Here is a 17,689-nt window from a genome sequence, read left to right as displayed (position 1 = left end):
TTTTGGTTGTGTGATTTTTCCAGGGGCAGGTGACAGAATGGAAATGGGGATTGCCTTGCAAGCTAAATTTATGAAGCTGTTATTGTGCTTTTGTGTGTGTGTGTGTGTGTGTGTGTGTGTGCGTGTGTTGACAATTTTCATTTTTCAAGCATTGCCATCTCTTCTGTGGTCATTTTGGGTCATTTGCTCAAGGGATAGACAGTGCTTTGTTTTCATTGCTGCATAGATTTGTGTAGCCTGAGGTTACGTGGAACTCACCAGCAAGTCACCTTGAGGAGTACACAGGCTTTGAGTGATGCTCCGCCAGAGCCCTCTTTTATGCCGGCTTTTATATAGGTTTAGGGAGTAAATGGAGCATATAGCACCTAGGCCCTGACCACTATATTTAGTCGAGGGGAATGAAACAAAAGAGAAATCACACTATGTATTATGTGCTGGAAGAATGAAGCCATCGGTGAGAGCTATGGGAATTAGTAGGGTGGAGAAATCACTCTAAACTCTCTTAAGTTTCTCATGGTAGGTTTTATGGAAGAGGTAGAATTTAAACTGGGTCTTGGATAAAGGGTAGGACTCAGGTATCTAGGTGGAGAGAAAGAGAAAGCCTTAGGTTTAGAAGCCTGTAAGTAGATATGCTTGGTTGCGCTACAGAGTTTCTGCAGGACCGTGGTTTAAAATGCAAGGGATTCTGGGGTCCAGCCAGGTGGCCTAAATGTGTGAGACAATCTAGAGAGGTGGAGCAGTTGGTGATACATGTTCCATTTTAAGGTATTCAAAATGCAAAATGTCTAACACCAAAATTACACTTTGCTGTTGAAAGCAAACTCTGGTTTTGGCAGTTTTTAATCCCTGGTGAGGGCATGACAGTTGATCAGATTCAACTGTGCACAAAATTTAGCATAGTAAAATAGGCCATAGAGGAATTAAGTCCATAGCCAGAGTTCTCCCTGAACATTTGTCTACTCTTTTTGTTTTTTTGACATTTATCTACTTTTATTTGTACTTTTAATTGTTCTTAAGAGCCAATGAGAATATTTTGAAATATGTATGAATGGGGCCCATCCTGGTGACTATTTGTCATTAAACACAGGCTTTTGAGTGTTGAGAGTCTGAAGATATCCTTGAGATTGAATGGCATTAGAATTTCTAAGATATAGTACTATCATAATTAGTTTAGATGGATTTTATATCCTAGAATATACTTAGCTCCTCTCCTACTCTTTGTGATTCTTTGATTTCTTCCTACCTTCTAATAAAATTTTAAGCTATTGAGGAATAAAAGGAGAAAAAGTATGTGGGCACTTTTTCTTTCCTTTTTGTTTTTTAATATCCTTATGTCTTAATATATCATCTTTAGTAGTTGTGTATTTATGATTTTTAATAATTATATTTTTGTGGGTATACTCATATAGTTATATGGTCAAATAGATGTTGCTATACTTTTAAAGTCTCATATCAAATAAAGTAACTTACTACTTTGTTATTAAAGTCAGTGTCAAATATTCAATCTGGAGAGGGTTGAATTTAAATCCAGGTTAAATGACCCATCCCAACTGTCATGGTGTTTCATTGGCAGGAATAGACTCCAGATTGTCCAAGTTACCTTCTAGTCCTTTATCTGTTATTCCCCACTGCTTTAAGACTCAGTTCAAAGGCCAGTGGAGCTCTGGTATTTAAAAGAAAAAGTGTAATTTTATCCAGAGAAGGTAAATGTATGCCCTGAAATGAAAGAAAGACCAGAGGTCCAGACCATGGCCAGGTGTTCCTGGAAAGAGCCAAATTGGACAACTAAATTGAAAAAGGTTGCCTGCTCTTATTAAAGAGACTTTGTTGCTGTCTATTTAATTAGCAAGGTCTTAGTTCATTTACTTGGGTGTTTTTTAATCTGCTCAGGTAATGAAGTTCATAGCCTATTAGTGAGTATGCTGGTAGCATGTTGCACTATCTCTGTCACTGAAGTACTATAATATACGTGCCTATATGAAGTAAAACTGCTAAATAGTCTTGATTCACTCCTCCCTTGAACATGTTTCTCAGGCAGTGTTGACTGAGTTTAGTCTCCAGTGGAAAAACAAAGTTAAAGTTAAAGTATATTTTATGTATTACTTACATAGAGTTTTTAGGAAAGCAGTTTGGAATTAAAGAAAGTGAACAGGTTAGTTAAAAATGAGAAGAATGTGATCTGGTGTCAAATGACCCCAGAGGATGGGAGGGCAGTAAAGAAGTGTTATCAAAAGAAAAACATTGGATGGGAGAATGTGATCAATACCAAGACATATAATTTCTTTATAGATTAGGTGAGGCTTAATGTTTGATGGTAAGAGTAAGTTTGTTTTGAACAGTAGTCTAGAGGGTATGCAAAACCTCCTGAAATAAAAAGCATTCCTATATTGTAAAAAATGAGTCTGGACGTCAGTGTGGTTATTATGAAGACCAGCCAAAGATTTCATACTTTTGGGAAAGGACCTATTCAGGAGTGATGTGCAAAAAGCATTGCATTTAGGGAAGATCTAAATATGAAATAATCAGAGAGAAATATGTGAGGTAATAGGAAAACTGCTTTAGATAGGCTGAGTTTGGATCATGCAAATATATTGAGCAAGATACAGTTTCAGAGGGCACAGAGTTTGATTTATTGATGAAGGTCAATTAAAAAATATTTAGTTACGGTACTTTTGTTAGTTGCTGCTTACAGGTGGATGAGGAACAAGACAAGACACAAAAGATCCTAGGACAAGCCAACATATAGAGTCTTCCCATAGAGGGGAGAGCCACCTGTTTTAGGTTGGATCTTTGGATGCAGGGGCATCCTACGTGGTTGGGTAGAGATTAAGGAAATCCTTTCTGGAGTTATTTGAGACCTTAATGGCAATATTTTGGCATGGGGTGGGGAAAGGGGGCAAAGGAGTGGGGACCCACTTTTGTACTGGATGAAGTATGAGTTCGGAGGGATGCCAGTATCTGCTATTACTCCAGAGAGCCAAGGTTCTCTTTAGGGGAGAAGGTAGGAGGGCTGGATCTTTGCTGAGATTTAGGTGATATACAGAGAAAATTATTGCCTATAAGACTTAATTTGTTCATTCATTCAATAAGTAGTTTTTTCACAGAACTGACTTGCCTTTTTTTTTATTTATGTATTTAATGTTTGTCTTTCACTGATTTTTCTCTATTTTCTCCTTTCTCTTTGTGTTTATATTGTCCTCTAACTTCCTTAGTTGGACACTTAGGCCCCTTTTTGTTCTTTTCTAATACCAACATTTGGGGTATAAATTTTTCTGTACCACTTTTGCTGTATGCCACAAATTTTGAAATGTAATATTTTTATTATCATTCATTATTAAATATTTTTGTTTCTATTTAGATTTCTTATTTGAGTCATAAGTTATTTCAAAGTGTTTTTTTTAATTTCCAAATTTTATTTAATTTTATTGACTCCTAACTTAATTGTATCGTATTCAGAGAGCATGTTCTATTTGATACCATTTCTTGAAATTTGTTGTAATTTAGTTTATGGTTTAGTGTATGATCAGTTTTTACACATATTTATATGTGTTTGAAAATAATGTTTCTCCTCTAATTGTTGCTCCCCTCTAATTGTTCACTTTGCAATCACACTTTTTAAATTAAAAAAATTTTTTTTACTAGTTTATTTTTTGAGAGAGAGAGAAAGAGGGAGAGAGTGAGGGAGCAGGAGAGGGGCAGAGAGAGAGGGAGAGAAAGGAATCCCAAACAGGCGCCATACTGTCAGTGCAGAGCCTGATGCAGAGCTCAAACTCACCAACTGTGAGATCATGTCCTGAGCTGAAATCAAGAGTTGGACTTAACCCTGAGCCACCCAGGTGTACCTGCAATCACACTTTTTTTTTTTTTAACATTTATTTATTTTTGAGACAGAGAGAGACAGAGCATGAACGGGGGAGGGGCAGAGAGAGAGGGAGACACAGAATCGGAAGCAGGCTCCAGGCTCTGAGCCAGCAGCCGAGAGCCTGACGCGGGGCTTGAACTCACGGACCGCGAGATCGTGACCTGAGCTAAAGTCGGACGCTCAACCGACTGAGCCACCCAGGCGCCCCACAATCACACTTTTTGATGTATAATTTGGGTCTCCTGTTTCTTACTTGTAATTGAGAGAAAGGTGTTGAAATATCTCATCATGAGGTATGGTTTATTGCTTTCTCCTTGTTGGTGTGCTTTTGCTTTACGTACATTTGAGGCTATTCTTTTTAAGGTACATACAAATTTAGAATTATTGTATCTCTAATTATATCTGGTGCAGTTAAACTTTCAGCATTTGTGATGTAGAGACTCTATCACTATTAATACCTTTTGTCTTAAAACTTACTTTGCTTATGTTTGATTGGTACTTGTTTGGTATATCACTTTCTTCCCCATTTACTCTCAACTTTTCCATATCCCTATGCTTTAGGCACATCCCTTATAAATAACATGTAGCCATATTTTAAAACCCAACCTGACATTCTAATAGCATGTTATTATTATTTTTAAAGATAATATTAGTTTTGATTTACATCCGTTTTGCCATTTCATTTGCTTACTTATTCCTTCTTTCATGCCTGACTGTCCTACTTGGATTATTGTCTTAAATCTGTTTGGGCTGCTCTAACAATATACTATAGACTGGGTGGCTTATAAACAACAGAAATTTGCTTCTGACAATTCTGGAGGCTGGGAAGTCCAACATGAAGCCCCAGGCAGATTTGGTGTCTGTTGAGGGCCTGCTTCTAGATGGCTATCTTTGTTCTGTAACCTCATATGGCCCAAGGGGCAGGGGAGCTTCAAGAGCCTCTCTAGAAGGGCATTAATTCCATTCATGAGGGCTCTGCTGTGTTTCAATGCCCCACCTCCTAATAGCATCACGTTGGCAGGTAGGATTTCAACATGTGAATTTTGGAAGGACACAGACCTTCAGATCACAGCAATTATTTTCATTCTCTTGAAGTATATAATTCACTTGTTTATTCATGCATCCATTCAACAAATAGTTATTGAATACCTAAGAGATGTCAAGTACTTTTCTCAGTGCTTAGCAAATTTTAGTGAATAAACTATACAAAGATTACTGCCTTTGTGGAGCTTCCAATCTTGTGGGTGAGATTGGCAATTTAAATAATGCAAAAATAAATTGTACAGTTTAGACAATGTTGAAATATTATGGAAAAAAATAAAGTTGAGCCAAGAAAGGGAGATTAGGTGTGCTCGTGAGTCAGTGGTAGAGAGGATATAGTATTAATCATGCTCCATGGAGGGCAGCTTGTAGTATTAAAAAGAATGGTCCTTCAGGCTTTCATTAAGTGCAGATCTCTTGGTGGTAACCTCATTTTATTTATTCATTTACAAATGCCTTTATTTTATTTTTGTTCCTAAAAGGTAATCTTGTTGGGCACCTACTTCTAGGTTTATAGTTCCTTTTCTCTATGTACCTTGAAGATGTACCACTGTCTTCTGGCTTTCATTGGGGTTTGGGAAATTCTCTCATTCTGTTGTAGGTGATCTTTTCTTTCTATCTGGCTCCTTTCCTTTTGTGGCTTCTGGGGGATCTGGATTCTTTTTTTTTTTTTTTTTTTTTTTTTTAATATATATATATTTTTTCAACTTTTTTTTTTTTTTTTTTTTTTTTTTTTTTTAAAATTTTTGGGACAGAGAGAGACCGAGCATGAACGGGGGAGGGGCAGAGAGAGAGGGAGACACAGAATCGGAAACAGGCTCCAGGCTCTGAGCCATCAGCCCAGAGCCTGCCGCGGGGCTCGAACTCACGGACCGGACCGCGAGATTGTGACCTGGCTGAAGTCGGACGCTTAACCGACTGCGCCACCCAGGCGCCCCCTGGATTCTTATATTTCAGCAGTTGTGGGAAATTTTAGCTTTCTTTCTTTCATTATTTTCTCTTCTTTATTTTGTGTGCTCCTTCCAGTTGGACATTTGTTAGACTCTCTCATCCATATATATATATATTTTTTTTTTACCACCTCTTTGATGTTTTGTATCACCTTCTCCCCCTACTTAAAATACTTACTACTTAAAATTGATTGTAATCAAATGTGTATTAAATGTTATATAAACATAAATATAAATGTGTTATAATATTAGGAAAAAATTACAAAATTTGTTCATGACTTGGGTTTTTGAATTCTTGATTGTGTACTTTTAGATAAATACATCTGCTATTGATTTTTTTAAAGGTAAAACTAATGTACAGTGCAGTGCATACATGTTAATTCATCTTTGATGAATTTTGACATTTATAAACCCATGTAACACATACCACTATCAAAATATAAAACGTCATTACTCCAGAAAATTTTCTCATGCTCCTTCATAGTCAACCTTGCCTCCCAAAACAACACTTTTCTGATTCTTTCTCACCATAGAGGAGTTTTACCTTTTCTGAACCTTCATATAAATGGGATCATATGTTATGTACTCTGTTGTGTCCAGCTTCTTTGATTCAGTATATGTCTAAAAGGTTATCCATACTGTTGTGTGTATCACTAGTTCCTTTTCATTGCTGGGCATTCCTTCCCTACTGCCTGTATCACAATGTGTGTACCCATTACCCTCTTGATAGGTAGGCATTGTGTTGTTTCCAGGTTTGGCTATTGCAGTTAAAAGTGCTGTGAACATTTTGACAAGTCTTTTGTCATATATATTTTGATTTCTCTTGGGTAAGTACATAGAGGTTTAAATTCTGGGTGTATATTTAATTTAGGATTAAAAATTTTTGATTTAAAATTTAAAAATTGTGATTAATATTTATTCCAGAAAATTAAGAAGCCAAATTGGATATATTCATCATCATATTTTTAAACTGATATTTGAAGTCATTGAGATGGATTCTCTAAGCATGTTGATCAGATGAATGCAATTTAATGATCTAGCTAATATTATCAAAGGGCTTTGTCAGAATTATCATTCCTAAATTCCTCAATTTTTATTTCAACTCCAGTATATCTTACGTTTACTCTCCTTAACCAGTGGTTCATTATAAGTATAAAATAATTTTAATTATGTAGCATATGAATATGAATAAAAATGATTTAAAGCTGTGTGGAACTCCCCTTGTGGTTTTTACTCTTCAGCTGTGTAATAAGTTAAGTCATGAGTATGTTCATCTGGGCTTTTCCATCACTTATACATGATCACTCAACATGCACACCGAGGCTCTCAAACTGTTCCATTTTGAACCAAACAAGAAACAAAAAACCCCAAAAACAAATAAACAAAAACAACAACAACAAAAAACCACCTTACTGTAGTTAATTGAAATGTTATTTTAAAAACCAAGATTAAAATCATTGCTTTTTTTTTACCTTGAATGTTGCGAGCCTTAGAACACTGTGTAAGTATTCTGCCATTTGGAAAGCATTGCCCTTTGTGGTCTTTGAGAGTTTGGAACTTTAGGTAATCCTCTGGAACTTTGTTATGGTATGAATTTATAATTAAAGCTGTAATGTAGAATATTAAAACCCCTTAAGAGCATGATTAACCCATGCCTTTTTTTTCCAGTTCTATAATATTTTTTTTATTTTTTAATTTTTTTAATATAATTTATTGTCAAATTGGTTTCTATACAACACCCAGTGCTCATCCCCGCAGGTGCCCTCCTCAATGACCATCACCCACTTTCCCCTCTCTCCCACCCTCCATCAACCCTCACTTTGTTCTCAGTATTTAAGAGTCTCTTATGGTTTGCCTCCCTACCTCTCTGTAACTTTGTTTTCCCCTTCTCCTCCCCCATGGTCTTCTGTTAAGTTTCTCAAGATCCACATATGAGTGAAAACATATGGTATCTGTCTTTCTCTGACTGACTTATTTCACTTAGCATAATACTCTCCAGTTCCATCCACATTGCTGCAAATGGCAGGCTTTCATTCTTTCTCATTGCCAAGTAGTATTCTATTGTATCTATAAACCACATCTTCTTTACCTATTCATCAGTTGATGGGCATTTAGGCTCTTTCCATAATTTGGCTATTGTTGAAAGTGTTGCTATAAGCATTGGGGTATATGTGTCCGTATGCATCAGCACTCTCTATCCCTTGTAAATACCTAGCAGTGCTATCACTGGGTCATAGGGTATTTCTATTTTTAATTTTTTGAGGAAACTTCACACTGTTTTCCAGAGCGGCTGCACCAGTTTGCATTCCCACCAACAGTGAAAGAGGGTTCCCATTTCTCCACATCCTCACCAGCATCTATAGTCTCCTGATTTGTTCATTTTAGCCACTCTGACCAGCGTGAGGTGGTATCTCAGTGTGGTTTTGATTTGTATTTCCCTGATGATGAGTGACGTTGAGCATCTTTTCATGTGTCTGTTGGCCATCTGGATGTCTTCTTTGGAAAAGTGTCTATTCATGTCTTCTGACCATTTCTTCACTGGATTATTTGTTTTTTGGGTGTGGAGTTTGGTCAGTTCTTTATAGATTTTGGATACTAGCCCTTTATCCGATATGTCATTTGCAAATATCTTCTATTCTGTCGGTTGCCTTTTAGTTTTGTTGATTGTTTCCTTTGCAGTGCAGAAGCTTTTTATCTTGATGAGGTCCAAATAGTTCATTTTTGCTTTTAATTCCCTTGCTTTTGGAGATGTGTCAAGTAAGAAATTGCTGCAGCTGAGGTCAGAGAGGTTTTTTCCTGCTTTCTCCTCTAGGGTTTTGATGATTTCCTGTCTCACATTCAGGTCCTTCATCCATTTTGAGTTTATTTTTGTGAATGGTGTTAAGAAAGTGGTCTAGTTTCATTCTTCTGCCTGTTGCTGTCCAGTTCTCCCAGCACTATTTGTTAAAGAGACTGTCTTTTTTCCATTGGATACTCTTTCCTGCTTTGTCAAAGATTAGTTGGCCATAAATTTGTGCGTCTACTTCTGGGTTTTCTATTCTATTCCATTGGTCTATGTGTCTGTTTTTGTGCCAATACCATACTGTCTTGATGATTACAACTTTGTAGTAGAGACTAAAGTCTGGGATTGTGATGCTTCCGGCTTTGGTTTTCTTCTTCAATATTACTTTGACTATTTGAGGTCTTTTGTGGTTCCATACAGATTTTAGGATTGTTTGTTCTAGCTTTGAGAAGAATGCCAGTGCAATTTTGATTGGGATTGTATTGAATGTGTAGATTGCTTTGGGTAGTTTTAACATTTTAACAATATTTATTCTTCCAATCCATGAGCATAACCCATGCTTTTTTAACTTTATTTTTATTTTGAGCTAAAAATATTTTTGTTAAGTTTTTTATTTTTGTTGAGTGATTTAGAAAATAAATAACAATTATTATTTACTTTTTTTTCCTTTGTTGTAGATATGTTTGGCACTAATTTGTGTGGTGCTTCACAGATATTCAATGCATATTTGTTAAAGACAATAAAGAATTATTTAAGAATAGACACTTTTTTTCTTCTAAGATTTTATTTAAATTCAAGTTAGTTGACATATTGGTGTAGTATTAGTTTCAGGAGTAGAATTTAGTGATTCATCGCTTACATATAACACCCAGTGCTCTTCCCAAGAAGTGTCCTCCTTAATGCCCATCACTCATTTAGCCCATCCCCCACCCACCTCCCTCCATCAACTTTTAGTTTGTTCTCTATAGTTAAGAGTCTCTTATTGTTTGCCTCTCTCTCTGTTTTTCTTTTCTTTTGTTTTATTTTCTTTCTTAAAGTTATTTACTCATTTTTTAAAATTTATTTTGAGACAGAGAGAGAGCAGGAGAGGAGCAGAGAGAGAGGGAGAGAGAGAATCCCAAGCAGACTCCATGTTGTCAGTACAGATCCTGATGCAGGACTCAATCTCATGAACCCGTGAGATCATGACCTGAGCTGAAATCAAGAGTCAGATGCTTAACCAATTGAGCCACCCAGGCACTCCTGTCTGTTTTTATCTTATTTATTTTTCCTTTCTTTCCCTTATGTTCATCTGTTTTATTTCTTAAATTACACATATGAGTGAAATCATGTGGTATGTATCCTTTCCTGACTGACTTTCTTTGCCTAGCATAATACTCTCTAGTTCCATCCATGTCATTGGAATGGCAAGATTTCATTCTTTTTGATTGCTGAGTAATATTCCATTTTATATAGATATCACATCTTCTTTATCCATTCATCAGTCAGTGGACATTTGGGTTCTTTCCATAACTTGTCTGTTGTTGATAGTGCTGTATAAACATTGGGGTGCATATGCCCCTTCAAATCAGCATTTTTGTACCCTTTGGATAAATACCTTGTAGTGCAATTGCTGGGTCGTAGGGTGGTTCTATTTTTAACTTTTTGAGGAACCTCCATACTGTTTTCCAGAGTGGCTATACCAGTTTGCATTCCCAATAACAGTGTCAGAGGGTTCCCTTTTCTCCCCATCCTCGCCAACATCTGTTGTTTCCTGATTTAATTTTAGCCATTCTGACAGGTGTGAGATGATATCTTATTGTGGTTTTGATTTGAATTTCCATGATGATGAGTGATTTTTAATGTGTCTGTTAGTCATTTATATGTCTTTAACGATAGACATCTTGACTGTAGTTCACAGAAACATCATTTATAGTATTGGGCATCAGAAGGGTGAAGAGAGAAGAAAACGGTCATTGGGTGTTCTTATATCCACATTTTCCTTGGTTTCAGCCAAGCCAGACACATGAGAGTAGGTAATTCTAGCTAAATCATACCTTGTTTACACATACCTGATATATTCTAAACCTACAGTGGCCCCACTGTGGGGCTGGTTTGTGGAAGATAGACATGGAGCCAGATCTAGGTCTCTTGTAGTCAGAGCTATCATTCCATGGTTAGGATACTAAAAGATCGCAAAGCTTTATGCTGCCATTGCTGTATTGTCATGGAGGGCATCAGTCATCTGCTTTGCTCAAGTGGAAACTCATGTCAGTTATAATACAGCTCATAAACCTAACAAAAGTGTATTATGAAGGTTTGGTATCTTCTCAAAAAATATATTTCTGTCTTTATTATTGTATTAGGATAGTTCCACCATATACCAATTTCAGGATGCACTTATATATTTGAGATATTATTCTTTTCTTATAGCTCTTTGATATTTGAGTAATTCTGTGTAGAAGAAATACCAGGTTAATGAGATAAGTAACTGATAGATGGTGTGTCTTGGCAGATTTCTGAGTTAAAATGCAGGTTAGAGGCATAATTTTCTGGTGGGAAGTACGTAAACTTTGTTTTAAGAGATTTATTCCTTTTAAAGTAGTTCACGTGTTACCTAATTTAATTTTTACACAATTGTGTAATAGCAATCTCCAATTTGGAGCAGAGAATAATAAAAACTTTTGACATTAAGCCCACCAGTGATTACTAGTTTCTTGGTTACTTGAAGAAAATTTTATTTCAGTGTTTTCCATAACACATGAAATCTCTGTGCCAACTTTAGATACATGTGTTTATTATAAGGAGAACTATGGTCTGTACAGTTGCTTTTTAGTCACAATTTTATCAAAAAAATAATGCAAATAGCATGTTTCAGTCAAGGACAATAAGTGCATGTGTACCTATGTGGTGCATATACTTTCAAGTATTTATGGAGTGTAAGAGCATAATAGTAGCTCTATATAGTAACAGTCATTGTGTGTTTTTTAACCTTTCTAAGATTTCATTTCTGTACAAATGAGTTCTGTGAAATTGTTATGGCCAAAATACCAGTGTTTGTCTTTCACTCAATTTATCTACACTTCATAAAAATGCTTAAATATTACTTCATCATCCTTAAATTTGCCTTTCAGAATGTGAAATATATGAACTAATTCTTGAATATTTATGAAGTAATTCTGATTTTTGCAGGTGTTGCAAGCCCTTAGGAATATTTTGCTTAATTTGGAACAGGATTCTTTATTTTTTGCTTGATTTTTCATTTTTGAAAACTAAGTTACAGTAAATCCATCTATGTATAATATTTTTGTATTTTTCTATAGTAGTTTGGTTAGACATGAGTCCTCATAGTTTATGATATGATTGAAATGCTAAGAGAGTTGTCTTATAAGTAATGTATATCATTATGTGTACATTATGTATCCCCTTAGTAAAATTCTGTTTTACAGAATGCATGGGCTCAAAAGTCACAGTTAATGAACTAATACCCTTTCTTGACTTTATTGTTGTTAAGGAAGTGTTTTACAGTTTATATTTATTCATATGAGAGTTATCTATTTCTAAAAAAACAGTATGAGATCAATAGTTTAAAATACTCTATGTTCATTGTGGTATGATCATGGTGATATGCTACCAACTGATAGTTGAACCAGATAGAACTTAAATCTTTTATGCTGACATAATGATAGTCTTAGGTGGTTTAAATTTCTCCTTCAGCATATTTGTGCCCATAAAATTATTTGCCTTAAAATGAGTAGAACAGATATTTGGCTGAAAATGAATCCTGTAGGATGCTGTCTTACCTTATTTCTTAAGGTAGGTTCTAGGAACCAGCAACATCAGCATTATGGGGGAAGTTTGTTAGATATACAGTCTTGACCAATGCCAGATTACTTAATCAGAATCTACATTTAATAGATTCTCAGATGATTTGTGTGTACCTTAAAGTTTGAGAAGGCCTCCTGTAGAAGACATAAGACTTGGTATTTGGGTAAGGAACAAACACTTCTCTATCTGAGGTTGAAGTGCAAGAGTATAAAGATTTAGGAATTATTTCTTAGAATAATGAAATGTTTCTCCTTAAAGTACATTTCTCTTTGGGATTCCCCCCCCCCCCCGCTTCTTTTTTTTTTTTTTCCCCTGGAATAAAATGTGTCTAATGCAATTCTTTACTTTGATACTTTCATCTTACCTACCAAAGAAGATAAACTTCACTTCTTCCATACCAAATGAACAAACCTAATTATTGTTAAGTCTTCCCTAAGATAGTGGCATCCTGTGGATTTGCATGAAACTGAATCTTGAGAAAAGGAGATGGAAGACCGAGACCCTGATGTTAGAATGACCTGGCATGTGTCGTCACTTGTTTGGCTTGTTTCTGTGACACCACGGATGCAGACATGCACTATTTCCTCCTAATTAAAGAATAAGTATGCCTGAATGTCTGCTATGTGCAAAATGAAACAGTGGATCAGGCCTTTCCTCAGAATTTATAGTCAGGTTGGGGAACTGTCCTTGAAAGTCAGGTATCCTGCCACCCGCAGAACTGTGGTATTTTGGGATATGGTCATGTGGATCCATTGGCTAGACGTCCCCTAGCTGTGGTTAAAAGGGAGAGTGGGAATAAAGCACTTATTTCAGTCAATTACACATTTTCTATTTAAGTAATATCATAGTGTATCAGTATATTTAAGAGGAGTTAGAATCTAGAGCAAAGCCCAAAGAAACGTACATGTATAGATGTACCTTCTCCTAACAAACTAATGGAATATTTGTTGAGGCATACTCTACCTCTGGATTTGTCAGTTTGCTTCAAGTAAAAATCTTTTGTTTGCACATGTCTCCAATATTTCAGAACTCCCCTCAGCATTATTCAACTTGTGTGGTGGTCCTAGGAAGTCACTGACTTTTCTGGGGATTGCCTGAATGTGGCATTTCTGAAACTTCTTAGCTGGGAATCCCTCAAGTACAGATGAAGTCTTCCTCAGCATAGGAGGAGGAACTGCTCTTGTTGAACCTGGTGGGGTTGTGCCTGGCTCTTTCCTGCATTCTTGGGGCTGGGAGTGAGGGTGGGAGTCTTGAGTTCTGGTGCACAGTTTAAACACCAGTGCTCTAGTGTAGGAAAACTACTGTGATTGCTATTAACCTAAAGACCTGCAGTAGCCTCCCTTTTGAATATACAAAGAGTTTTGTTTTTTTTTAATGAAACTTACTTCCTGCTTCCCATAATTCTAATTTTTATCCAGTATTTTAAACTTTATCTGTCTTGCACAGGTGACCCAGAAATATTTGAGGTAGGAGACAGCTGCTTATAGTCAATACATGTGAAAAGCCTTAAGCCTGTGTGACCTGGAACAAGACTCAGACACACAAAGATGCCTCCCAGAAATGTGCCGTTTTCTGCTGTATATTTGGCAAGCATATTATTAACACAGCAGAGGAGGGTGGTGGCCATAAATTTCTCATAAGGAAGGAATTGTAAAAGAAAATTACAGCATAGTATACTTCAAGATTGTAAATGGCATTCTCTTCATTTATTGTGCTGAGGACATTACTTTTAGAAATTTGTATAAAATATTTTAGAAAATACTGTTAATGTCATTTATTGATTCACTTATGGCATGGATAGATTCCTCTACCGATTTTTCAATCATGAACTTAATACTTGAGATTAGGGGGCACTGTTATACACTAATTTATATTAGATTGTGATTTTTCTTTCTCCCTTAGAAAGGCATGCATGGCTTATTATTAGAGAAAAGCAACAAGACAGCTTCTGCTCAGGATTTTTCGGTAGAAAATACATTTTGACTTGAACAGGGTTTTAGTGGCAACTTGATAATAGATAATTTTAGCAGATTGGTGAATTCTGTCATGATTGTACAGAAAAGTGCTATGTGGTCATATCGAATTGTGACACACTGTGCTTAGTGAGTGCCCATGCCCTGCTTGTTCTCCAGGAGAATGACTCGGGCACTTTGGACACAGTGGGCGCTGTAGTTGTGGACCACGAAGGGAACGTTGCTGCTGCTGTCTCCAGTGGAGGCTTGGCCTTGAAGCATCCAGGGAGGGTTGGACAGGTAAGTAATTATGGGGTTTTTAAGCTGGCTTGTTAATTTAAAACATGGAGTTTTCTGGCTCACCATTTTTTAAAGCCAGTAAAACCATTTTTTCTTTAGAAAAAATAAATGATATTATGGTGTGTGTGTGTGTGTGTGTGTGTGTGTGTGTGTGTGTGTTTAGTATTTATGTAATACAAATCATCAAATACCATTTCAAGATTCTAAAAAAAACTATCTCATGGCAATAGAGTTCTCTATGATCTTTACAATCAGTAATATTGTATGTTGTTACTTCAAAAAGGCTGGGTACTTGATATTTAGTATACATTCAGTAAATATGTATGATCTTCCATTTCTTTCTTTGCAAATGTTCTATTCGTTAGGGGTAAGCACTACCTGACTATATTGTGGCCTGCTTTTTAGGTGGGAAAATGACTTTAGAGTTACATTTTTATATTTCTTCCATTCAAGGAACAGTAAAATTTTGACCCTCTAAAATCCTCCTCTGGTTAAGCATTTCAGCAATGGAACCAACACATGATCCCATTCAAGGAATCTAGATATAAGGGGGGTCTTTTTTATGTGTAACTGGCTTATTCCTGTTTCACTTGCACATTTTCTTTACCATTCCTCCTTCCCCCATCTCCAAACTTTAGTTCTGTACAGAGAATGCGATTTCACAGTCCATTTGATCTAGTAAGCTTTCTGAGTATAAACCAATTTGGTACATTACTTATGGGCTTAATAAATATTTGTTGAGTGAACTAATGACTCATGGAGTCTGTTAAAGTTGTTGCAAGGACTGTGCTTAAGCTCAGTACTTGGATCTCATGTTACACTCAGGGCACTGCTTGGCATGCTCTGTATGCTTTGTCCCTCACATTTGAGGAAGAGTCGGTATCACAGTTGCTTTGGACGTGGTGGTGAGTGAATGCTTGGAGGCCGGTGATCTGATTCATGGAGGACATCTTTGCAAAGCCCCAAGTGATGTTCCTTGATATGCCCTTTATAGTCTACAGGCCACTTACAGTCCCATGGCAGAGGGAAGGGGTAGGGAAGAATAATTAATTTTGTGCTACTCTTTGTCTACCATACAAGGGGATTTATGAGGAATGATTACTCAACATATGTACAATGCTTTGAACTCATTATAAAAAGCCTTTGTCTGGTCATGGTGTTTTTCCACATTATAAAGCCCTGTGTATTTGTCAAATTTGGGATAAGAACCAAGCTTGGCATATCAGATTTGGATGCCTTGGTGGAGAAGGAGAAAGAAAAGCCAGTATTAGCCGCCTTCATTGCATTGCAATTCCCATGACTATCTCACTGTTTTTTGTTTGTTTTAGTTAGCAAAATAGCAACAACAGAACCAAGGATAGTTATGGACTATGTTAGCAGAATATTTCATTGAACAATCATGAAGCCATTCTGCCACTACACATGGGATGTCCTGGAAAAAGAAACACTTCTGTAAAACTTAAACTTGTTGATTTGTGCCACTTGGCTAGTTTATGAAGACACAGTTTGTGGGAGCTGAAAATCAGGAAGAGGTGTGGTGGATAGAAGTAAAGGTACTTCACAGGAAAATGCATTTGCTTAATTGGATTATATTGCTTAGATAGAGGAGATATAATAAACCTGGAAATACGTAAACATCAGATGACAGTAAGGAACCATTCTTGACAATCAGGAGGGAATGAGACAAAATATACAAGCAAAGTATTGAAAAAAATGGCTTTTAAAAAAATATGACGAAACTAGGTGCTTTTAAATACATTCTAAATGCACAAGTGAACTATTTAAGAGTCTTAACATATTACCCTGCTCTGTATATATGATAACAACCATTCAGATGGTGAAATGGCAATTTGAATTAGAACTTACTTGCTTGGCTTACCAACACTAATTAGAATTTACAACTGGGACACAAGAAAGGAATTATTAAATTCCACTCTCCCCTCACCCGCAACCTACTCCCACACAAATAGGCAGTTGATTTTAGTGGTTAAGAGTGTGAACTTTGGAGTCAGGTAAACCTTTATTCTAATCTCACCTCCTCACTTTGCAGTTTCTTTACCATAAACAAGTTATTCAAAGTCCTTAAGCTCCACTTTCCATAACTGTAAAATGGGGATAAATAGGTACCTTAACAAAGTTCTAGAAGATTCAGTGATGCAATGCATTTAAGTTGCTTATCACAGTCCCTGATAATAACAGCTATAGCTACTGTTATTAATCTCTTGCTACATGCAACAAGTGTGTTCATTCGTGTGATCCTACAACAACATTATGAGGTTGGGGTTTTATAATCCTCATTTTATAAAGGAAAACAAGTCCCAAAGAAGATTAAATAATAATAATAATGATGATGATAATATTTATATGACCTGTTTGTAGTGAATGTTCATATTTTTTAAAATGTTAATGAAATTTTACTACTGAAAAGAAGGAAGCTTTTTTTTTTTTAAGGCCTGCTTAATGTTATGTTTTATCCAAAGAAGTGGATAAGAGACGAACAATCTCTGATTCTTTCTTTTATCTGACCTATCACTGTCTCAGCCCAATTGATTTCAGAAGATTAAGAAGGAAGACAGCTTTAGGTCATGAAATTGAGGGGAGGTAGCATAAAAAGAATTTGCTTAGAGAGAAGAAACAAAGAGTAAGAATAAGTGTTTTTTTTCTTTTCTAAAAAAAAAAAAATGACCTTTGGGTTTCTAAGAGCTGTCCTTGTGGCCCTGTTTGTTATTTTTGGGTGCAGGTTCCTGGTCAAGATAATTGTTGGGAATGGAAAGGACAGTGGACTAATGTCCAGGGTTTTCAAAGAAGGAAGAATGGGCCCTTCTCCTCAGGTCACAAGTTCTCTGAGGCTTTGACTGACTTAGCACCTGTCCTAGGTAGTACCAGATGAATGGCTTATCCCACAAGTCTGCTAGTTTTATTCTGAAATCACTTCTATAGGGCTTTCAGTTACTACTCTGACTCAACAGTCTTGTGTATTTTAGAAGCATTGTGT

General features: G+C 36.3%; 1 protein-coding gene across 3 annotated transcripts in view; it reads left to right on the top strand.

Annotated features, from left to right (window-relative positions):
* TASP1 (taspase 1) overlaps window positions 1-17,689 on the top strand; it is a 274,936-nt gene that overhangs the window by 96,327 nt on the left and 160,920 nt on the right. For all 3 annotated transcript variants that reach the window (XR_006300864.1, XM_043602901.1, XM_043602902.1), the window contains one exon: window positions 14,575-14,694. Coding sequence is in view for 2 of the 3 variants with exons in the window: in XM_043602901.1 (XP_043458836.1) it covers window positions 14,575-14,694 (120 nt within the window). In the remaining variant the exon portion in view is untranslated. The remainder of the gene's footprint in view (window positions 1-14,574; window positions 14,695-17,689) is intronic.

The sequence above is a fragment of the Prionailurus bengalensis genome, chromosome A3 (genome assembly GCF_016509475.1).
Source record: "Prionailurus bengalensis isolate Pbe53 chromosome A3, Fcat_Pben_1.1_paternal_pri, whole genome shotgun sequence".
Taxonomy (NCBI): Eukaryota; Metazoa; Chordata; class Mammalia; order Carnivora; family Felidae; genus Prionailurus; species Prionailurus bengalensis.
The sequence above is the reverse complement of the archived record's forward strand: the minus strand, read 5'-3'. Positions and strand labels throughout refer to the sequence as shown.